General features: G+C 44.4%; 1 protein-coding gene and 1 pseudogene across 4 annotated transcripts in view; both read right to left on the reverse strand.

Moving 5' to 3' along the window:
• The window catches only part of Syn3 (synapsin III), a 426,170-nt gene that overhangs the window by 364,357 nt on the left and 37,583 nt on the right, over positions 1-24,230 (reverse strand). For all 4 annotated transcript variants that reach the window (XM_076919818.1, XM_076919816.1, XM_076919817.1 and 1 more), the window contains one exon: positions 14,728-14,785. In XM_076919818.1, the coding sequence (XP_076775933.1) occupies positions 14,728-14,785 (58 nt within the window). The remainder of the gene's footprint in view (positions 1-14,727; positions 14,786-24,230) is intronic.
• Positions 6,904-7,222, reverse strand: LOC143435668 (small nuclear ribonucleoprotein E pseudogene; annotated as a pseudogene).

The raw sequence follows: 24,230 nt of genomic DNA on the forward strand, positions 1-24,230 counted from the left end.
TGGATATTTTATTTACACTTCAGATGCCATCCCCTTTACCCATTCCCCCCCCCATTAGAAAACCCCTATCCCATGCCCCCTTTTTGCATTTATACACTTTATTAAAATGTTAATCAAAGGCTTTATAAATTTGGTAATGCTCAATCAGAACATTCATGGAAATTCTAAGGACAACCGTGAGCTCACTGAGGATGGGTCCAAGACAGGTTTGATTTATATTGAATTCTATTCCAACATAAGTAGTACACTGGGGAAGCTCCTGTGAATGTAGAATACAAGCGCTGTAGAACATACAAACCCATTCTCAGATATCAACTTCTAAGTATGAAACAATGTGCCCAGACATTTCCATGCATAAGTCCTGTTTATGTGTCGGCTCCACTCCCTTCCTCAGGAGACATGCTCGGGTGGCCTGGGAGATTCCTTAGACAATATAATAGATTCATTTCCAGTTTAGCATAACAGCTAGACACAGTTCTGCAGTGAAGTCATCCAAGTCAATTAAATGGTGTTTTCCCTGCTGGGCATTTAGAAGTCCATTTAGTTCCTTCTGGTTTTCTGGGCTATTTCATGATAGGTTCCACCCTGAATTAATTAATAACACTGGGGGCCCTACGAAAATGCAAAGGTTCATATCCAGTGTGTAAGCACACCTTGGTTGTAGTCCCTGGCAGACCTGGGGAAGCTCTGTGGGTCTCCTTTTATTAGGGAGTTGGTTGGACCCTAAGTGGTGGAGAAAACAGCAGGGCTGGCAGGAAATGTAGAGAGGCCAAGCAAAACTTGAAGGGCAAAGCCGGGATAGAGGTATGAGGAAGAGCAGAGGGATCCAGGAGGGTGGCCATGTGCAGGAGTCACAAGCCCAGGATTTTAGTAGACTGGTAAACAGAGTACAGAGAATGGAGCAGCCCAGGGCAAGCAGCCATCTAAGGTGATGTAGAAGGTAAAGTTGACAGTGGCTTGTTCAAAATGATGCCAGCTGGACTCCATCATGTGGATCTGAATATGGTCTCTATGTTCTAAGGAAATGAAGCCACCTCTTCACTTCTCCAATAGAAATGATAGGTATGATGATGGTACTAAGAAGAAAAAGTGGTGAACCCCCCCACCACACAAGTATCCACCTTCAAGCCTCCTACCTAAGGATAGTAACCAAGGATTGGGTGTCTCCTTCAGCAAACTGTATGCTAGGTGTCTGCCTCCAGCCTCAAGCCATCGTTTCTAAGTCTGTCTCCCAAATAGGCTATGAGCAAATACAGTCTCCTCATCATTCAACAGGCTAATCTGACATAGTATCCCTGCTGCCTCTAGGACACACTTTTCAGTTGCACACTGTCTTAGTTAGGGTTTCTATTGTGATGAAAAAGCATGACCAGAAAAGACGTTGAGGTGGGCGAAATCTATTTGGCTTATACTTCCACATCTCTGTTCATAATCAAAGGAAAACAGGACAGAAACTCAAACAGGACAAGAACCTGGAGGCCAGAGCTGATACAGAGGCCATGGAGGGGGTGCTGCTTATTGGCTTGCTCCATATGGGCTGCTCAGCTTTCTTATAGAAACCAGGACCACCAACCCAGGGATGAAGCCACCCTCAATGGGCTGGGCCCTCCACAATCAATGACTAATTAAGAGCTGATGCAGAGGCCATGGAGGGCGCTGCTTACTGGCTTGCTTCTCATGGCATGCACAGCCTGCTTTCTTATAGAACCCAGGACCACCAGCTCAGCAGTCTTACCACCCACAACATGCTGGGCCCGTCCCCATCAATCACTAATTAAGAAAATGCCTTCCAGGCCTGCCTACAACCTGATCTTATGGAGATTTTTATAAAATTGGGGTTCCCTCCTCTCAGATGACTTTAGCTTGTGGCAAGTTGACATAAAATTATCCAGCATGCACAGTGTGTACTTAAAGCTCTTATGAAAGAGACTGCTCTATACCCTCTTCTCCAGATTTATCTCCCATCATCCCTGTCCTAAATGCATTTCTATTGTTGTGACAAAAAGCAACACAGGAGAAGAAAGGGCTGATTGGATTTATAATTCCATGTCATGGTCCATCATTTTGGGAGAAAACAAGGCAGGAGCTCAAACAGCCAGTCATGTCACACCCACAGTTAAAAGCAAAGAAAAAAAAAAAAAGAATGAATTCTTGCTTGTTGGCTAGCTCAGCTCGATCTCCCGTCTCTATACAGTTGTATATTCTCTATACTCCCTGTCTAGGGCACAGTACTGACCACACTGGACTGGATTAATTAAGAATTCCCAATAGACATGCCCACAGGCCAACCAAATGTTGACATTCCCTCACTGAGACTTTTGTCCCAGGTGACTCTCAGTTATGTCAAGTTGACAGTGAAAATCAACCAGAACATTCCTTTCTCATGCATGCTATCATCTGATCTTTTCTCCATATGTGACAAGCTAAGAAGTAAAACATGGTGTGTAGCTGGAAGGCCTGATGTGCAATCTGCTCATTGATTTTTTTCCCCTTAATTCTTTTCTCCAAATCCCAGATGATCACCTGCTTCTCCGAAGCCTTTACTGACAATGTCCCACAGCAGGAAAGTCTCTGGGAAACATATACCATGATGTATTACAGTCACCAGATGATGAACTCTTTGAGGATGGAGGACTGTCATTAAGATCACTACAAAGCAAGGTCCAGTGTCTCTGAATGAAAGTGCAGTATAGATGGGACATATTCTGTTTATGTTTTTATTATATACCCTCCAAGAAACCTAAGGGCTTGCTAATTTCTCCTTCTGGACATTAACCTAATTTCCATTGGGGTCTCGTTTATCTAATGGGGGAAAGGCATGTGTTGTTGAGTTAGAATGGATACAAAGAAAGGTAAATTACCAAGCTGTATCTTTACCACCTCTGAATGGTCTAAGAGGAAAGGGGAAAAAAACCCACACAGGAAACTACTGAAGGATTGGGTGATCAGGATAAGAACTCAGTTGTAAAACTATCCTCCTCTCTACTCCAGGCTCTGCATTGAGTGCTTCACATGTGGTAGCTTATTTCAGTCCATAGGTACTTACTAAGGTCAAGGGTGATTGTAACCTTTGGGATGAAATAAAAAAACAAACAGAACTTTTTGACAGCAGGGCTTTGCTGCCACAAGCCAGAAACATTGAATGGTAAAGGCGACTAGGGCGAGTCAGGAAAGGGTAGCTGTGTGCTGGAGAACACCACATATGAGTTTGTAACACATCCAGTAGATCAATGAGCACAGTGAGATTCCTGTACTCACAGGATCTGAGACACAAGGAGGAAAGTCAAATGCTTTCCGATGACAATATTCAAGAACAACATCTATCCTGATTTGTGTGCTTCGATGAAGAGTCTACCTTGGTTATGTCAAATCTGAATTCAAACGTAGCTGGTGTACACACTGTGAGACAACATCGGGTGAACTCACTGATGCTCCTTGAATCTCAGTTTTCTCAGCAGCAGTCATCACTGAAGATTAAATGAGTCTACACACGCAAACCCAAAAGGCACTTACTATGCTGGGGTGCTTCAGGGGTAGTTTGCTACTGTTGCTACTGTTATCACTTCTCCAGTTTCTCCACTTAAATTGATGGGCCTAGAGGTAGAGCCAGGAAGCTTATAAACCCACACAAATCAATGCCATGGTAAAGGAGAGAGACCATCCTCAGCCTGATGAGTTATGGTTCAACTAATACATCCTGGCATCCCACCTGTTTTTCCCTTCCCCCATTTCCCAGCTGGTTCTTAAATTTGAAGAGAAAAGGGCATCCATGGAGACATGCACACTTTTAAAAATAACACAAAACAGAACATCTGAGGTCAGGGTAAGCCAAGCCAAACAAATAAATCTTGCAGGATTGTATTAACAAAACAAGGCTTAGTGGATCAGTGTAGCCGGACTCAGCTCCACAGAGAGCTGCCAAGCTCTGGTGAGTTTCAAACACCGGGAGGTCAAACAGGAAGATCAAGTCATGGAAGTACCTTAGATCTCAGCATCAATGCTTGGCCCAGAACAGAGACTGTTCTGCGTGGGATGGGTTTCAGAAGTGAGGGCTTGAGCACAGTCTTAGAAATCTAGCCCGACGAGACCTGTAGATCATGTGTAGACTTCCTTAGAGATTTAAATACCTAGTACCTATCGACATTGTAAATGGGCTCTTGAAGGTTTGGCATCCTCTGAGGTATGGATCTTAGATGGATCCCAGCCTGAGATATGTTTATTGATGAATGCTTCAGTGAGCACCACCAGTGTAAGACATGGGACATATGAGAACAGGCCAGAGAATCCAGATGAGCTGTATGGACATTTCAGGAGAGGTCTCTTCCAGTGCCACAAGGAGCTGTGAGGTGGGGATGGGCCTTCATGGCTGTTTTACATTGGAATGGAGGGGCAAGGATCTTTGACTATAGCTGCAACCAGGAAAGAGGTATGACGTTGAGCAGGCATCTCTCTTTACCTAAGGGATATCTAAAAGAGGGCTGAGGGCTATTCTGAGATCCAGTTTAGCAGCTGAAGCAAAAAAGTCCTCCAGTCTGTTTCTCCTTTTTAGATTTATTTTACTTTTCAATTTCTCTCTCTCTCTCTCTCTCTCTCTCTCTCTCTCTGTGTGTGTGTGTCTGTGTGATTGTGTGCCTGTTTGCACATATACATGTGTATATACATGTACATATGAGTGCAAGTGGCCACGGAATCCAGAAGAGGAGGTTTAGGCAGTTGTGAGCTCCCCTCTCCCCACACACTGTGGCTGCTGAAAATTGAACTCTGTATGAGTTTCTCTTCTGTTGCTGTGATAATATAACCAAGGGAACTTATAGAAGGAAGGGTTTGTTTGGGTTTATGATCTCAGATGGATAAGAGTCCATTATGGCACGGCAGTGAGACAGCAGGTGATAGGCCTAGTAGCAGAAACTGGAAACAGGGCCTCATCTCCGTCCTCAAACCCAAGCACAAAACTGGGAAAGCAAACAAGTGACATGAGGTATTTACTCTCCAACTTCCTCCATCAAGGTGGCACCACCTAAAACTCCCAAACAGTGCCACCAACTGAGAATTAGGTACCCAAATACTGGAGCCTATGGAGGACATTTGTCATACAAGCTACCTTAAAGCCTGGTCTTCTGCAAGAGCAGTACATGCTCTTAACTACAGAGCCATCTTTCCAACCCCAAGCCCTTCTTTCTTCAATATACATTACAGCACCCACTACTGGCATCAATTTTGGATGGAGTCATTCCCCTGGGAAGAATGAATTCTATAGACATATCATCAAAAATCTGAAGTGACATAGCTGCAGCATTGTCTGCAATAGTAAGTTTATAAAAAAACAATTCTGATATGTCCATATGAGAGCATTCTAGGCAATATAGATGAGAAAGCACCGTCTGCTTATTCTCCTGGACAACTCTAAGTTAAATTAAATGTCAACTGAAAATGCCTTTAATCCCAGCACTCAAAAGACAGGCCAGCAGATCTCCAAACACAAGGTTAGCCTGGTCTACATTGTTTCAGAACAGCCAGAGCTACACAGAGATAACCTGTCTCAAAACAATTGTGAAAAAAATTATTGGAAAACTCAGTGCTCAGCTGAGTGTATATAAGCAAGAGGAAATGTGTGCATGTTGGGGAGATAAAGGAGTGATTATGTTGGACATTGTTACTGCTCAGCTTTATATCCATCCCTCCAGATTCTTCCTTATGCCATGAGAGCTCAAAGTTGCAAGTCTTTATGCCCCACATTCTTTTGTCACATATATTCATCTTTGATTCTACCAATGGGAGTTATTTATGTAGGAACTGAAGTGGGGGAGGAGGCAGCAGCCCATCTGCTACTAATGTTAGTTACAGTGGCTTCATTGCCAGTAATAGTAGCTAGACAGATTGTAGCTGTTCCCGTAACACTAGTTGGGATGTGGGCTCAAGCTCTCCCTGGACAGTTACAGCAGTGACAACCATGAATGAAGACTGTTGTGGCTTTGCATAACATGACTTCCCCTTTTGATCCAATTGTAGTCAATCCTTATTAAATGCATCCCTCTGAAATAGCTAGAACCACTTCTGTGCATTTGACTGTTCTTGTCCAATTTCTGTCACTAAGGTAAAATATTCTGCTAAAAAGCAACTACAGGAAGAATGGGTTTATTTGGCTTATATTTCCAGCTTCATTGAGGGAAATCAAGGCAGGATCCCAATAGAAGAACTTCTTGATGTTCCATACAGTATTACTTCTGAGCAAGGGATTCACTTTCTAGTCAAAGAAACTCGACAAAAACCATGAAGGACAGTACTTGCTGGATGACAGGCAGGTTCATGGTCATCTTTCTGTCCTAAGTTAAGTACAAGACCAACTGCCTAGGGAATGGTATTGCCCACAGTAGACTGGGATTTCCATACATCAATTACCAGTGAAGACAACACCCATGGACATGCTTACAGGCCAATCTGATCTAGGAAAAACCTCCCTTGAGTGTCTTTTCACAGATAACTCTAGGTTATGTAAGTTTAACAGTAGAGCTAAACAGACACCAACCAAATACCACACAGGAACACATCTTACAGCTTCATATATTGGCATACATTCATACATTTGAAACCTCTCTGAAAAATCCACCCATCAAGGAGTCTGCAGTAGTGGTTAATATGTAGGAGAAAAGAAGATCATGGGGGTGGGAACAGATGCAGGCTTTTCACCAGATGTACCTTTTCAGTTTCTTTCTTTCTTTCTTTCTTTCTTTCTTTCTTTCTTTCTTTCTTTCCTTCTTTTAACAAAAACAATTTCACAACATTTATCATCACCTGATAATAAAATAAGGGCCATCAAAATAATATGAATAAATGTTAACCTAAAAACAGACAGCTTTAAAAGCACTGTCCTGCCTTCTCAACTTCTTCTGCCCTTCACCATTTCTAGTTGGAAACAACCTGGAATAGAATAATATTATTCTCCTTTTAGCATGATCTGACCCAGTTGTTTTCCTGAATTTATTATTGTTTAAATGAATCTCTTCTACATTACCTAATATGAGGCTCATATGCCAATCAAAGCCAAAACCACAACCCTCTATTCATGTATTCATTGATCATACAGCCATGCCTGAATCCAAGATCTATTTTGCAAGCATCTGAAGATGAGGTTGTTGGCTGCACCCTCACTTTCTGCGCCTTCTGGCCCTGGCCCCAGAATACCATGTGTGGGAAAACTCTGATAAGTAAGGTTGAAGTCCGCCATGACTGGATAGCCTCTGGCCTCTGTGCAATCTGAGAGATTCCATTCTGTAGTGGGTCTTCCCCTTCTCTGAACTTGTCTGGGGAATGCTAAGCCCACACATACTCACCTCTACCTGAGGAAGGTCATGTAGCCTCAACCCCCAGCCCATCCTGGATATTCCTGCCCTCAGTCCCACCCAAACTTTATAAGCCTTCAGTCAATCTAAGTAAAGTTGACCTGTCTATTGACTGTGGGTCCTGGTGTGGTTTATTCAATGTAAGTACTCACAAAGCTTCTGAACCCCTTGTTTGATGTCTTTGCTCCCACTGACCTCTCAGATTGTATTGGATGACAATCCACAAGACTGGGGAGACCCACACCATGTTGAAAATCACCAAGCCCACATGAGTAGGAAGATCACCTCAGAAAGAGACTTCTGGAACTCCCTTTTGGTTTTTAACACTAATTTCCTGTGAAATATTCCCTCTTTTAGCGGCCTAGTTTCTGCCAGAGGATTTCCAGCGGAGGAGATACCCTCCCTACCTATAGCACAGGTCAGTCCATTAATCACTTGTGCTGTTCCAGGCTTCTGTTTACAGAGCTAAACCCCCTCTCCCTGCAGGACTGTACCATTAGCTTGAACTCTAACCTCAGTGAAACAATATAGGGTGGTGGTTGAACACAGAAACACAGGTTCAGATTCTTTCTTCATTACTCATTTCTGCTGATTCTGTAGTGGGTCTTCCCCTTCTCTGAACTTTAACCTGAAGTTTAACCTTTCTGAGCTCTGATTTCTTCATCTTCTAAATGGAGACAGTCAAAGCACCCATCTCAAAGTGTTATCACAAGGCTAAATTAAATTATTAACACTCCTTCAAGTGGCAGATGTTTGTAATGAGTGAAATGGGACCTATTGGAGACATCTCCAGTTCTGTGACCTTCTCCTTCTTCCTCATAGACCTCGGTCTTCTCATGTTCCAACTATTTTTCAGAAGGCGCTCCAGGCTGCTGCCAGTGCTACAGCAGACATCTCACCGGAATCTGTTCAGAAGACGGTGTAAGCATGTCTAGTGGTATGTTGGGGGAAGGTATGGACTGTCATCTTCTTGTGTTATAATCTAAATGCTGTGATTATGATATTTTAAACCAATGGTGAGTTTATTTGGATATATCCTCATTGCAAGTCGAGGAGTATCTGTGATTACGAAATGATGAAGTATGGTGTTAATTTCCCTTGCTTTAAATAAAGTTAACTTAATTGTTGGTTTTTGTAATTACAATTTTAATCATGGCCATGTTTAACAAGTGAGTTTCTGAATGGGACTTGCAGTTGAGTTTCTGAATGGGACTTCACACTGTTTACCCACTTAGTTTGATCACATCAAACAGAACCCAGCGTATATGCTCTGTCTCATCTAAAGTCTTCAGCCAATGAAATGTAATAAATCCTTAATGAGGAGGTATCAAATAAAGTCAAGTGCGGGCCCTTCCCAAGCCATTATATATACTTCTTTCAAGGTATGTGCCAATCAATCAATCAATCAATCAATCATTTTCTATTGATTGTGGTGTTCAAGCAATTACCAACATGTCAAACTGAACTGACTTCATACTTTCACTTCTTTATTTGTTGAAATCTGTTTCTTGAAGTTTCACCCTTTTTTAATGGTCAATATCTACTGTTAATTAAAGTCTACTCTTTAAAAACGTATTTTCTTAGAATTTCACACACACATATGCGTGTGTGTATATATACATATATATGTATATATACACTATATATAGTGTATTTTGATCATATTCACTCCCACTCTGCCCCCTTCTCCTCTTCCTCCTTTTCTAATCCACTGAGTCTGATTAATTAGTGCCACCCACCTGAGCATGAATGTAGGGTCATCCACTACAACATGGTCAACTCACCAGAGGCCACATCTTGGTAGAAAACTGATTTTTCCACCCTTACTAGCCACTAGATGTCAGTAGCCTCTAAGTAGGGGTGAGACCTTATTCTCTCCACCTGGTAAATTCTATTCTAAGAAAGGTTAACACATAGACAATTATGAAGTAAAGACTAAAGTATGCATAAAAAATAAAAATAAGTTGAGTTGTCGGGGAGATGACTACTGGGTTAGAATGCTTTTTGCCAATCATAAGGACCTGAGTTCAGACCCTAGCACTTACACAACATGTGGATGTAATGGCATACATCCATAACCACAACACTATGAGAGGAAAGACAGGAGTGAGAGGGTGAGAGAGATGGGGGCTCATTGGCTAGTCAGTCTAGCCAATCAGCGAGCTCCAGGTTCAGTGAGACTCTGTCTCAAAAAACAAACAAACAAAACAAAAAACCGAAACCAAACCAAACCACCCCCCCCCCAAAAAAAACCCCCAACAACAACAACAACAACAAAGCAAGGTAGAATTAGACTCAGATGCAGCCTATTGACCTATGGCACACACACACACACACACACACACACACACACACACACACACACACACCCGACACTAGTGAAAGTGCTCATATATGTCATACAGATTCATATAACAAACATGTTGAGCGCCCCCAGAACCAGAAATCTAAATTTCAAAATGTTCCCTGTCCAAAAGTCTTTGAGGGACACCATGACAGCCCTGGCCTCGAGCAACAGGCTATAATCAAAATACAGGTGCACTAACAATATTATATAAAATCTCTATTTAGTATACGCGTTACGTGTCAAACAGAAGTTAACTTAATATTTAGATCCAGCTTCCCTCCTATAATATGTCATCATGTATAGTCAGGTATTTCTAAATTTGAAAACAGAAACCTGGAACACTTCTGGCCCAAACGATCCTCAGTCAGCACAGGCACTGTAGGTCCAACCACACGAAACCAATTCCCTTTCTATCATTCAAGAAGAGAGACTGCAAAGGGAGTCGCTCGTGCTCAGATGTAAACCTGTAGCTTATTCCAGCTTCCTTCTCACCCTGCTTTTCTGTCTAACATTGCTAGAGTAAGGCACTGTGGTTCTGTCTGCCTTGATATCTCCATTACTACTGAGAAAAGACTGAATATGGTCACTCTGGTTCTCTCTCTCTCTCTCTCTCTCTCTCTCTCTCTCTTTCTCTCTCTCTCTTTCCCTCCAATGTTTTCTCCTTGCTTTACGTTTCCAATTTTACCAAGCCCAGGGTTCCCTGCTAGTCATTTCTAGTCGAAAACTTTCTCAGTCTGTGGGTCTACTTAACACTAATCTCTTTATACATAGACCCTACCTCTTGATCTCACAGAGGACTGACTTGTGTCTGTGGAAAAGTTATCTGGCATCACATACAAACAGGAGAGCTTGGCAGGCCAAACCACCCTGGACAAACACTCTCTAATCCCACCAGGACACCACAGTAGGATCCTGTAGAGATGTCTGGGAAATCAGATGCAAAGTGAAGCAGCTCTCTACTTTCTTCCTTGGGCGTTTGGATTCCTGGCTCTGATACAGCCAGGCAAGTGGTTTTGGAATTGTGGGGAAGAGGGTGGAGAGATGGGGTGGAGGCTTCCTCTAGGCCAACCACAACTAACTCTTTGACTCTGTCTAACAAAGCCCAGACAGTACAATTATCTGGCTAATCTGGCCCTTCATTGAGAGGCCAGCTTAGACTAAACAGTGGCTTTCATCCTAACGCTTCTCTTCTGAGTGCTAGAGGGTAAGTGTGACTTTGCAGGGCGTTGGGGTTGCTTATGAGACCCATCCATTGATCCAGATGGGCCAAGGACAAGTCACTCAGAGAGTTTGAGGAAGAATGTCTTCCAGGAACAATTGGCTAAATGACATCCTAATTGGTTTCCTGACTAACGTACTTTCTGGCTTTACATGGTTGAAAGTGAGACTGTCTAAGGCAGCCAACATTTTCCATCATAATTCAAGCCTCACAGACTCCTGAGGTGTTCCCAGTATCCCCATGTGATTATAGCAGCTCCATCAGGTGTCCATCCATGAATACAGATTTGGTACCTGCCCTGTAGGCCAAAGGCAGTGTTAAGATACAAAGGGGTATGAAAGCATGCCTTGGAGTTACCACAAAGGAGATGAGGTAGGTCCAGCTTGGTTGGCAACTAAACATTTGCCAGATGGTTTACAGAAAACCAAGATATTTGAAGAAAAAATAAGAAGCACTGATTTATCACTCTTTTAAAGTGACGTGCAGCCAGAATGTGTGGAATCTGTCAGTTATTCATTCTGCAAATATTTCTTTCAGTTCTAGTTTGGGCTGGGATTCATGCTACTTAACAGAGTGAGATCCAAACAGTCATGGCCCCTACCCTCAGGCAAATAATCCAACCCTAAACGTATAGATAAAATACTCTGGTGCAGTGAGGTGCTTTGAGAGTAAGTACCACTGGGTTTCCTGATCCAGACAGGACTCAGGAAGGGAGTCTCTAAGGAAGTTAAGTCATTAAAAGGTCCACTTCACTGGCTAGCAAGATTGTTCAGTGGGTAAAGGGGTTGTTTTGCAAGAATAGGGTCCAGGTTATGGATTCTTAAAACCCACATTAAGCATAGTGCAGATGCAACCATCTGTTCCTCAGTGCTGTCACAGAGAGATGAGAGACAGACCTGTGGAGCTCCAGAGGCTCCCAAGACAGCAAGTAGCACACAGCAGCAAAACCGGAGTTCCTTTCTCATGCAAGGGGGAAGAGGACCCCAGAAGTTGTTCTATGATACATGATACACATTTTCCTACACCACACACACACACACACACACACACACACACACTGAAACACACACAAAGACAGATCACTCTGGTTTTGGCATGAAGAATAAAGTGGAGATTAGTAAACAAAGATATAAGGTGGTTGGTTGAAAGTTTGGATGAGTTCAACCAAGGTAGATCCTTGACAATTTGGGGACAGGAGTGTAAAGACTAGGGAATCATAAGATATGGGGTCAAGAGGACATGACAGAGGGAAGGTGTAGGGGCAGAGGGAGACTGTACAGATTTGCAGCCACCGTCAAAGGTCCAGGTGGCACTCTCCAGTGAGCGAGGGGCAGGGGAAGATAGTAAGTTCTGTATTGGAGTCAAACAATGAGAGCGTGTCTGACCCTGTACTGGACAACTTCCTCTACCTTTGGGCCACAACTCCACACACTTACCATGCCACCAGCCCCACATGTGAGAGCCCATCTACTCTTCAGTCCAACTCAAAGAACACTCCTACCTTAAAGCTATTTCTGTTTATGGATGGGGCCACTGCTTCTTCACCGTTACCCACATGAGCAATCCAGCATAGTAGACACTGGCAAATATTTGTAAAATGAACAAAAATAGCCTGCTTTTTTTTTTTGCCACAGATGGAAAATTAGTGGACATTGGATTGACTTAAAAGCCACAGGACCATACGGAAGCTCAAACTGTAGGTGCTTAATACGAAGCCAATTCCATCAATTTGATGCTCAGAAGTTTTCTCCCTCCCGCTGACTCAGAGAGATCAAATAAAAAAGTGCAAGGGGTGGGGCTGGGAGATAGGCCATTCCTGTTCTTGCATTCCAAATGCTATTTCTTCTAGTTTATTTTATTCTTATTCACTGAAAAATGATAAGGAGAAAAGGAGGAGGAGGAGGAAGGGTGGTGGTGGAATGGAGTAGGAGGGGGATAGAGGAGGGGGGAAGAAAATGAGAGATAATCACCATCTTAACCACTGTCAGCACAAGAATCAGTAGAGAGAGGAGGGATGGATCGAGAGAAAGCAGGAAAGAGAACAGAGGAGTCAAATGGAAAGAAAGAGAGAAGAGCACAAGAAGAAAAGATGAGGAGGAGGAGGAGAGGAAGAGAAGAACATGCCCTGTTTCTAACTCAGGCACTCCTACCTGTAAGCCTACCATCACAAGCTGATGCTGCTAGTATCAAGAGAGCACAGATGAAGAGCTGGAGAGGGCTCAGCCATTGCTCAGCCACGAAAGCTCGTTGCTGTGATGTTCTCTCCTGAAGCTGAGTACGGTGCTCCTACAAAGGAGAGTCTCAGTTTGCTTAACTGGGGAGTCCCTGGTCAGAAATCAGGAGGTTTAGAGTTCAGTCCTAATTTCCTATGCAATCAACCTAATCACTGTTTCTTTCTACATAAAACAAGAGACCTGGATATTGATAGCATAAGTAATAGAGAGAAATGGTAGTCTCAGTTCTGCTCTTTTTGTTGTTTCGAATAATTTAATCCCAGCTACAATGACACAAGAAAATGTTGACACAGGGAGATTAAACTACCTGCTCAACACCTAGAAACAAGAGAGTCAGGATTCAAACATATGCTCTTCCACTATAGTAGTCTGAATGAGAATGGCCCTCACAGGCTCATGTATTTGGATACTTGGTCTCCAGTTAGTGGAACTGTTTGAGGAGGATAAGGAGGTGTGACCTTGGAGGAGGTATGTCACTGGAGGCTGGCCTTGAAGTTTCAGAAGACTTTCTATTCTCAGTGTGTCTCTCTCTCTGCCTGCTACATGAAGATCAAGATGTGAGCTCTCAGTTGTTCCTGTTGACTTTGCTCTACCATCATGGACTCTAGCCCTCTGAAATTCTAAGCCAAATTAAATGCTTTCTATTATAAATTGTCCTGTTCACGATATTTTGTCACAGGAACATGAAAGCTAATACATCTCCTATACTCCATAGTCAAAGTCAAAGCAGATGCCTTAGAACCATGGGGGAAAAAAGAAACACATGGCTCCCATCTGAGCACCTCTACTTGTCTCTGTTTTGTAGCCTGAACTCCTTTAGATATTCCTCTTGAAGGAAATTCTCTATCTGTGATGCTTGTTCTTGGTTGCCAACTTGACTACATCTGGGATGAGCTAAAACCCAAACTGCTAGGTACACCTATGATAGGCCTTTTTCTTAATTAGTATTAATCATTTGAAGTGGGATGATTCATGTATTATCCAGACTTTTTAAGCGGGAAGATCCACCTTTGATTTGGGAGAAACCTTCTGTTGGCAGCATATATAAAGGGCACTGAAGAAGAAAGCTTTCACTCTGCGTGCTTGCTCTCACTCTCTCTGGGAAGTCCATTCCTTTACTGTCGTTAAAGCCTACGTCTTTAGAATTCTAGCATATACTGACCAATTGAGACATCCAGCCTTCATGGACTGAACAACTACTGGAATCTTAGACCTTCCATTTGTAGAGAGCCATTTTTGGACTAGCTGGACAACACAGCCTATAAGCCACTCTAATAAATTACACACACACACACACACACACACACACACACACACACACACACACACACACACACACCAGTTCTGTTGTTCTGATCCTCTAAAGAACCCTGATTAATATGCTACCTAACACCAAAAGGTTGCAGAATTAGTAGACAGGAAGACTCTGGAACTCAATGAGACTCCTGAATACAATCCAGTATTTTTCTGGCACTCTTAGTTCAGTATGACCACATAGGATGGAAACAAGGTTGCTCTTGGAAATGTCCACAGCTCAGAAAGGGGCAGTTGTGAAAAAAGTTAGGGAAGGGGCCACCACGTACGTACCTGTTCCACTCGGATTTCAATGTCACCATTCACTTTCTTCCCATGAAAATATTTTGACCTGAAAGGAGACCAAGAGATCTTCTCAGTAAGGATTCATGTCTTTGTTCCCTTTTCCAAAGGCTTAGAGGTGTGAACCAAGACAGGTCTCACCTGGCTCTGTCCTCCCACGATCACCTTGGTATTTAGAAAGAATGGTGGAGGAGAGGAGGAAGAGTGGATGGGAAGACAGGAGACTCAAGTTCTGATTCTGCCCAGTGATTTGGCCTCCTTTGCCTCAACTGCAGTCTCTAAAAGAAAGTCATGCTCCCTATGTCTAGGAGTTATTTGAAAACTCAATGATACAAAGAAAACATAAATAATGCAGTGTTGATTTGGTGTTATTTTATTAAATTACACATATGCTCTACATCAAGGATTAACTGATCTACCTGTTTTCTTGTCTTCATCTTATGTGTCCATCTGTCTATCTGCTAACCACTGGTTCTTTCATCTGGCCACTCACCCTTCCACGACTCTCTTCCACCAACCACAGATTGAGGCAAAAAAGTAGATGATATTCTTGTGACCTCTCCTCCCTTCCCCTGCTGACCCTCCAATCTTATTGCTCTATCCCTCTCACCTGCCCACTTTCCTCCATAAGGAACATACTCCTGACCATAGATCATCTCCCTTCGGACACATGCTGTCTTTTTTTTTTTCTACTACTTTTCTACTGATTACAAGTATAATTAGAATCAGAAACTGTACTTAATGCCTGAATCCCACTGAAGGACAATAGGACTCCAACCAGTCTGTGACCCGTCATTTTATCCCCAACATCCACAAGAGTACTTAAAATAACAAGAATGTGAAACACATCATGAGCGTACAATAAATTGAATAAACAAACAAACAAACAAACAAACAGACCAGTGAGTTGTAGGGTTGAATCTGTGGCCTTTTTCATTTCATGTGTACAAGCACTATCATGAGGCAGGCATTTTTATTTCTATTCTATCAAGGAGGACACTCAAAACCCAGAAACTAAACGCTTGTAAATCTTAAGGGGGATCTGCTTCCAGGTATTTTCCTGTGTATCTCTGTTTTCTTTTGCTCAATCCTGAAAGCATCTGGACAGAAGGGTGCATAGGCCATTAGGCATCTTTTCATACATAATACTCAAGAGCCAGTTTGCATTTCCCACTTTGCACTGCGTTTGCAATAAAACAAATACTCAAGTCACCAGTGGACCAGGCACTACAGTAAGCATTTTCATAAACCCCCTTAGGGATGGCGGTGGTGCTTTCCTTCCTCCTACCTTATTCTCTCCCTTTTCCTCAGCAGAAATATTCAGAGGGTAGCATGTAAAACTGTAGTCCTGAGTCTTCTCTATGTAAAGTGTGGCCACACAACGCAGTTCTAATTAATAATTTGTAAGCATCACGTTCACAAACCGTCTCTTATGTTTTTTTCATTCTGTTCTTTTCCCTGGAGCAGGGAACTATTTTCTCAATCTTTGTTTGTGAAAGGATTCTTTCTACAAACTCTTAGATTGCTTCACTCTGTGTTCACAGCCCCCCCCCCATCAATATTGAGCTAATTCCAGTAGAAGCTCCCTCTCAAAAGATTTCCAGCCTCCTTGACTGACAGCTTCTACATCCATGGTACTTTTTCTTACAACATTGACAGGTTAAGATGTCACTGAGTCTGGACATTCATGAAACAGGAATGGTTGGTATAGCCTGAAAGTAATGTTTCATTTTGTTTCTTTCCCGTTGGTGCTCTCCAATAAAATGTGTGTGTAGCTACTAGCCTCATACAATGCAGAATTTCATCATGAATTCTCAACAAGGGAGTCAGCACATTCCCTCCCACTTCCAGTATTTGTGGGACCCGAGAAAAAAAACAGCAAATGGCTTGTGAGGTGTATGACTAATATTTAAAGTTGATAAGTGTTCTGATTTCAATTCTGTTGCTGTGGTACAAAACCTTATCCAAAAGCAACTTAGAGATGAAAGGGCTTTTGGACTTATAATTCCAGGTTACAGCCCAACATTCTGCTGTGAACTGAAGCAGTCACTAGCATTTCCATAGTCATGATTAAAGAGAAGATGAATTTACCCTTGCCTGCTTGCTCGTATCTACCTTCTTTTGTAGGGAATGGTGCCGCCCACAATTGTTTGGGTTTTCCCGATTAACAATAAGGACAATCATGTACAGACGTGTCTACAGGCCAACCTGATATAGTCAATTCCTGGGTTGATGGTCTTAGGCGAATCCACATTGTGACAAGATGACACTTAAACTACCACAATGACTAAAGTTAGCAAACGTTTAAATAAAGTATCTCTGTCCCTTATTTGATGACTACATCTCATAAGGACTCGTCCAGAGTGTAGCAGCATGGCAACGGCCAGCTCTTCTTGGTCTTTAGTTTTAATTCACATTCTTCTCTAGTTTCCCAGTTACTCTCCTCTTTCCACTCTTCACTCTGTATCCCCACAGATTCTGCTGTTCTTCTCCTTAGTACCTGCCCTTCCCATCAACCCCAAGAGGGAATGGGGCAGGGTCGCACCCATGTCCTGAAGGTGGAGAAGTTGCCATTTAAGGTCTTATAAATTTTCCAGTTGTCCCACAGTTTCAGATTTTCAGGATTCAGTACAATTCCTTCCTAATGGGGACGCTGCCAGCAGATGGCTCACTTTATCCACATGTTGTTTTACAGACAGACAAACACATGCACACACACACACACACACACACACACACACACACACACACACACACACAGAGTGTTGTGATGCTTCAGTATGTCCTCTGTTTTATGCTTCTAGTCTTTTGCACAGACTCACATCTCTGTTTTGCCAGGTTGTCTCTTTCTCACCATCCAGAGTCCTCATAGGTGCTATGTGTTCTCTTGTTTTCCTTAGGGGCACCCCCATCTGGCTGGGCTGGGCGCCCCTCCTCCACAGCTGAGCACATCATACTCTCTACCTTATGGTACAGCTCTGCCTTTTTTTCTACAAACTCTTAGATTGCTTCACTCTGTGTTCTTACTTTTTTTGTAACTACACATTACAATTGTAACTACACATTACAATCTGTCCTCTGTCTCCAAACATCCAGTCTGTGAGCAGCATCTCAACAGTCACAGCACATGACAGCACCCTGTGACGGGGGCACAGGACTGTGCTTCCTTCATGTTGGCCCACAGGTTGGTCTCCCTTATCCCTGCATCCAGATCGTCCTTGTGACCCTTTATTGCCACCTACTGGCAAATTGTTGCAACAACTCACATATCTACATCTTTTATTATATGGGTCATTGTGTGGATGTCCAACCTATAGGACTGACGGTCAGGCTTGGACTGGATTCCAACCTGAAACCCAGAACACTCTGCATTGTATGCCACCCAAGCATTTCCTGCCTCAAAGAGGCAACACCTTCCCAGGAGTCTTCGGAATGTTTACTGCTGGGGCTGGCAGGCTGTCTCAGGCTGAGGTGAGGGTCAGGCGGTCCATCCCTCTGCCTGGCTGGGAGTCAGAAGTCTGTCTCCTGATGGGCCACACAGACTGCTGTCTTCTTGCCGGGGGCTGGGGGTAGGGATGGTGTTTGAAGGGTGGGCAAATTCAGGCTGGGGCTGCCTCAGAACAGCTCTGTGTGGCAGAGAGAAGGGGAGGGATGGCCTAGAATTCTAGATGCCTTGGGGGTGGAGTCCACTGTCTCTGCTGTTGAATGGTTGTTTGACCTCTGGCTAAAACAGATGGATCCACGTTGTCCAGTGGTTTTGTCTTCTACCAGCAGCCTCATCCTTGTGCTCTAATATGTCCATACTCAAAGCTCCTTGAATAACTGCCAATCAACCAAATCCATGGTCCTGCCCCTTGAATGGGGTGGGAACGCTAGATTCCAGGAGGGCTCTGTCTCTGTGGGTGGCCTCATACTTTACTGACACATTAAAGGCAGCAGGAAGGAGAATATTACAAACTAGGGCTGCCTGGGGTGGGAAATCCCTAGTTTGGGGCCCCGGGATGTGGTGGCATGTGATGAAGATTTATGAGGAGTGGGCACTGCATTCTTTTCCTGCTGCAGCCAGGGAATAAGCACAGATGGGATATACCCGTGTCAGAGCAGGGCTCCCAGACAGATCCATCTGACCATGGAGCCATGGGGTTAGGCAGCATCTCTTACTTGATCCCAGAGCTTGAGGATTCTGCTAGCCCAGCCAGCCAGCTGGGATTCTCTTCCCACCTCCCTGAGTCCTGGAATGCAGCAGGGGCAGCATGGTCACTCATTCACTGGAGTCCCCAGGCTTTAAATTCTGCTTCTCACACTTGTGCAGCAAGTGCTTTACCCAGCAAGCCATGCTCATAGCCTCAGGAAGTTTTCTTTGCATGTTTCAACCTGCAGTGATGGACTATCTACTCTGTGCAGAACCTTCAGGCTCCAAGGAATCAACCATGAAGACCACACAGGGCTTACTCCCCGCTAGGAGGGAGTGACACTCAGATGAATGATAACCATCAGTGCAGCAGCACAGAGATCCATCTCAGTCCAAAAGGAGCACTCTGCCCAGCCTTGGATGGGAAGTATGATGAGAGAGGCATGTGTTGTTATGATGAGGTGGCCCAGATAGTTCACCAGCTAATCAGCTCATCTAATATTTGGTGCCTATTCTTTGCCAGGGTCTAAGACTTCAAAGGTATGGTGGTGGTGGTGGTGGTGGTGTGGTGTGTGTGGGTGCATGTAGAGGAAGACTTGGTTTGGGGTTGGGCAGAATTTCCGATACCTGTTGTAGATATTTTGGGGCCACTCCATGCCTCCTCCTCTGAATAGTGGGGACTTAGAAGATTAAGTCTAAAGGTGCTAAGAGGGTTTACATTAGGACCCAGACTCAAAGGCACCCAGGCGGCTGCCAAGAATGCACCAGTGGGCATTGATGTGAGGTGTCTGAGTGAGGCTTCACTTTTCTGGTGGAAGAAGAAGTAGACGGGCCTTCTGGCTGTGGAGACAGACCCAGGTCCTGTCTAGCTCTGCCATTTATATCCTGATGCTGCCTCAAGCCAACACCACCACCACAGTCCACGTTTTCTCATTGGTAAAAAAAATTAGGAGAAAAATTACTACATCTGCCATCTGGGTAAGGACTCCTGAACAATGCTCCTGGCACATAGCACGTGTTTTGCTAACATTCAGCTTATCCCTTCTGTTTTCCTGCATGAAGAAGGCTGAGAAGATTTGTTATCTATCTATTCATCCATCCAAAGATTCACGGTCTATCCAATAAACAGCGTATTTATCCATCCATCCACCTAACTCATTCATCCATATGTCCACTCTCCCGACCACTTTATCCGTCCATCCTTCTTCCGTCTTCTCCCTACTTTGTGCTAAGTATCATGTTGCTCTTTGCAATGATACTGAATAAAACTTCCAGTCAACGCAGAAAGTTTTTTACATCACACTGAAAGACAGTCCTTGAGGAAGTCCAGGAGTTACCTTAGCACCTCTATTTTTGTCACAAGTCCCCAACTGGTAGATCTCGCGGAGTCCATAGCCTCATTCTGACAGCATGGACGGTAAACTGTTACTTTTGTGTGGGACAGGGGGTGTGGTGTATGCTAGCATGAATATGGGTGTGTGCAGGTGACTGCATACATGTGGGAGCCAGAAGAGGACAGCAGACACTCTTCTCTGTCTATCCATCTCTCTCTGAGCCTAGAGCTAGGCTGGCAGCCAGGAAGCCCCAGTAATCCTCCTTTCTCTGTGCTTTCCAAACTCAGGGTTACAGGTGTGTGGGGACCATGCTGAGCTTTTTATGTGGGTGCTGAGATCCAAACTCAGATCTTCATGCCTGTGCAGCAAGCTCTTTTAGCCTTGGAGTCATCCCTCCTGCTCTTCCCCTCCCCACACACACCTTTTACTTTTAAAATATACAGAATTCATTTTAAAAGTCTGGCTTCCCTTGACCATTAGAAACTTGGAAACATCTGGCCTGAATTCACAAATGGCAAAAGCTGGCTGAGTGGCCTGCAGCTGCTGCCATCAGAGGGAACACTGGCTGTCACAGCCCGCACTGTCCCCATGGTTCCAGTCATCTGCACCTAATGTCATTTGCCATGGAGCCTCAGGTCATGTTTTCCTGACCATGGGGAAGTGTTTCTTCCCACCTGTGCTTGTCCCCATCCACGTGCCCTCAAACTGACTGTGTTGTCTTCTACAGGCAGCCTCTGAGTAAGCCAGTTCTTCACATGGTTATTAGCTTCTCAAAGATCTCCAGAAAACCCAGCAGAACAGTGAACAGGAGTCCTCATCCCTTTTCCTGCCATGGCAGATGATTCCTGCCAGGGAACACACTGGAGGCAAGCTTCTGCAGGCCTTGGGGAGAGAGACATTATGTAATGAGGCTGGCATCTGCCCAGAGACATGCCTTTCCAGGGGCAGGGTTGTAATCAGTGGGGTAAAGTCTAGGGGCACCAGCTCTGAAGTGTCTATTGCCCAAGCAGAAGCAGGTCTCCCATGGACTCTATAGAAAGATCACTGGGAGGGCCTGGGCTAGAAAGCCAGGCCATGGAGGGTGAGGCTGTGGAATTCCTCAGAGAAGAACGAGGCAAGGGCCCGAGACAGGCAAGACAAAGGCGAGAGGAGAAGAGCCAAAGTTTTAGTTTAGAGCCCACTCTAAGGGCTTCTAGAGTAAGATCATTGGGGTCTGAGCCCTTCATTACTTTCACAAATAAGTAGCTGCCAAAACGAACTTGGACTCTTCCACATAATGGGAAACTCGCCCCTTTCCCACCTCCCCTTGATCTTTGCCAGCTAACTGTACTTATACTGAGCTGTAGGTGTGTCTGGCCTGCTCTGTTTATCAGGTTGAATTTCATCTCCATCTTCCACTGCTCCATCAGAGGTCTTGTTTCTATTCGTTTCAACCATGTAGTAAGCCCTCTGTTTTGATTGCTCTTCTAAGATTGCTTTTCCATCATTGTCAACATGCAGGTCCCTGGCTCCATTCTGGGCATTCAGAGTCCACTGTGATATATGACTTCGACTAGAAGTGGTTCCTCAATTCGAATTGGCCCATGTCCTGACAGAACCAAGCCCCCCTCTCATACACAACATTTGTGGCTTTGTCACAAAGTCTCCTCAAGAGATAAGGAGTAGACTAAGCCAGGCTTAATTGTCACCAAGAATTTGTTTTTAAGTGTAAGGGCAAACAACACTTCATGTATGCATATACAATGTATGCACATCTCTGGAGAGGCCTTACAGGCTGACTTTTTCTAGAATTCCAATCATTACACATTCTTTTCCTTCTAAGAACGTCACAATATATACCCAGTGAAACATCGTTTTGTGCATGCTGACCAAAGATAATTCTTTTCTTTACAAATGACTTGACTTTATACAAGTTTAGGGTGGTAGCTGCAAATAATCATCCTAATGGAAACACTCATCCAGAGACATGGTCTTCACTCACCCACATGGTGATATCAAAGGAAACAGGCGCTCTGGGACGAAAGGCGCCATTTACATTTGAGATCTCATGGCTCAGTCAAGCTCTTTAGAGAATCAGCAAAAAGAAAGAGATTTAGGAGAAATTTTTCTCCATATTTTCTTCTGTTCAAAGACATTTTCCTTGTATCTTCTAGCTAGGTTCCAAGGGTGAAGCTCTTCCCCCCCACCCCCCAAGATTCTACAAGAGCAAGGTGGAGGTAACAATCTTTCTCAGTCTCTACTCACTGGAGCTGGGTAGGAACAGAGACACCAGCCCTTGGATTGGACAGCATGAAGACCTCACGAAGAAGGGTCAGCACTTGAAAAATTCTTCAAGTCAAAGGGCTAGGGGCTTGGGTGCCACACAAGGCCCTCACTGTGTGTACACATTGTCTCCCTGATAAAAGGGGCCGGGCCTGGGAAAACGGAGCTGTCTCCAGGCAACAGAACTGGTTGATGGGGAATGTCCAGGCCCCTCCCCTCTCCCTGGACACTAGGGCAGGGAGAAATACAGGGAGGGCAGAGGTGCAGGGCTAATGTCCAGCACTGAAGCCCCCCCCCCCCCAGGTGGGGTCAGGTGGAATGTTTGAGTTAATAAATAAAGCAAATAGAAGGTGACACCCCGTTTATGAGACCCCTCCTCTCTTCGTTTCACCAGAACCCTCTTACAGTTCTCCACATCAACAGCTGCATTATGCAGTGGAGAACCTTATGGTGGCAACAGGCATGAGTTGTTCCCCAGAGCCAGGGGGCTACAGCAGAGTTGTGCATCTGTGCTTTAAGCGTCTCCATTTACTCTAGGGCCAGCTGACTGACCTGGAGCCCTTGCTGTAACTCAGAGAACGACTGCCAGTCTGCCAGGGCCTAGACACCCCTCCTCCAGGGCTTCTGGAAGCTGGCCCTCCAGCACAACCAGCTGAACTGAGAAGCATGCCAAGCAGTTTCCTTCCCCCTGGCTCCCAGGGATATTATATTCACAAGCAATTAGTAGCTGCAATTAATTGATAATAACAATTACCATCCCAGGGCCTATTATGTCAGGCTGAGCCATGGAGTGACCTCAGCCAGGGCATCATCTTCACCCTTCAGGAAAGCTAATCTGTAGTCCCGCCTCACAGAGGACGAATGTGAGGCTGGGAGGTCAGACTTGACTAAGGTCTCATAACTGAAAGGGAGAGTAGGACCTGGGAGTCTGGCTGGAGATTGTCCTCTGGGCTTATCTCCCTCCCTGCTGGTGATGTCAGAGAAAGCTGTGCTCTGGAGGATGGGGCCAGTCAGGAGACCTGATTTGACTCCCCAAACAGAAAGCAAGGCATCTCAGAGGCTAGCCTCTTCTCTTGCTGTTTCACATATTACCTTCTTCCCGGAGAGAAAAATACTGGACACGCAATGAAATTCAAATCTCAAATAAACAGTAAATGAATGTTTAGCATATGTCAGTCTTGTGCTTCACTCTATATCCTTAGGCTGGTTCACTCCGCACCGGCTTGATAACCCGTGATTTTATTTGCTCACGCTGACAATCCTACTTCGACGGTAATCTTTATTGTCAGTTTGATGGCCTGTAGAATCACCATCGAAACACACCTCTGGGTGGGACCATCCCATGAGCTGGATTCTCAGATGGTCTAGAATGGAGAAAGCTAGCTGAACACCAACATTCATCTCATCCTGCTTCCAGATGCTGACACAATGTACCTGCCTCCCACACCTCCTGCCATACTTTCCCCACCGCGACGTACTGTACCTTTAAAGTCTGAGCCCAGATAAACCCTTCCTCTCGGTAAGTTGCTTCTGATCAGGTATCTGGTCATATAAATGAGAAAAGTCACTAGGCTACCTTCCCATAGGCCAGTGCTGGTGATGCCAACTCTGAGATCACACCGCCACCTGCTGGTGGCAAAGGTAGCAGCAGAATATCCTGGTTACTGCGGGACCAATTAGGCCCACTGCAAGTCCTCAGAGACATGCTCCACGGTGTCTTGTTGTCCAAGCAGCCAGAAGCAGTCTGACCCCTCAGTAGAGGACTA

Source organism: Arvicanthis niloticus, chromosome 22 (genome assembly GCF_011762505.2).
Source record: "Arvicanthis niloticus isolate mArvNil1 chromosome 22, mArvNil1.pat.X, whole genome shotgun sequence".
Lineage (NCBI taxonomy): Eukaryota > Metazoa > Chordata > Mammalia > Rodentia > Muridae > Arvicanthis > Arvicanthis niloticus.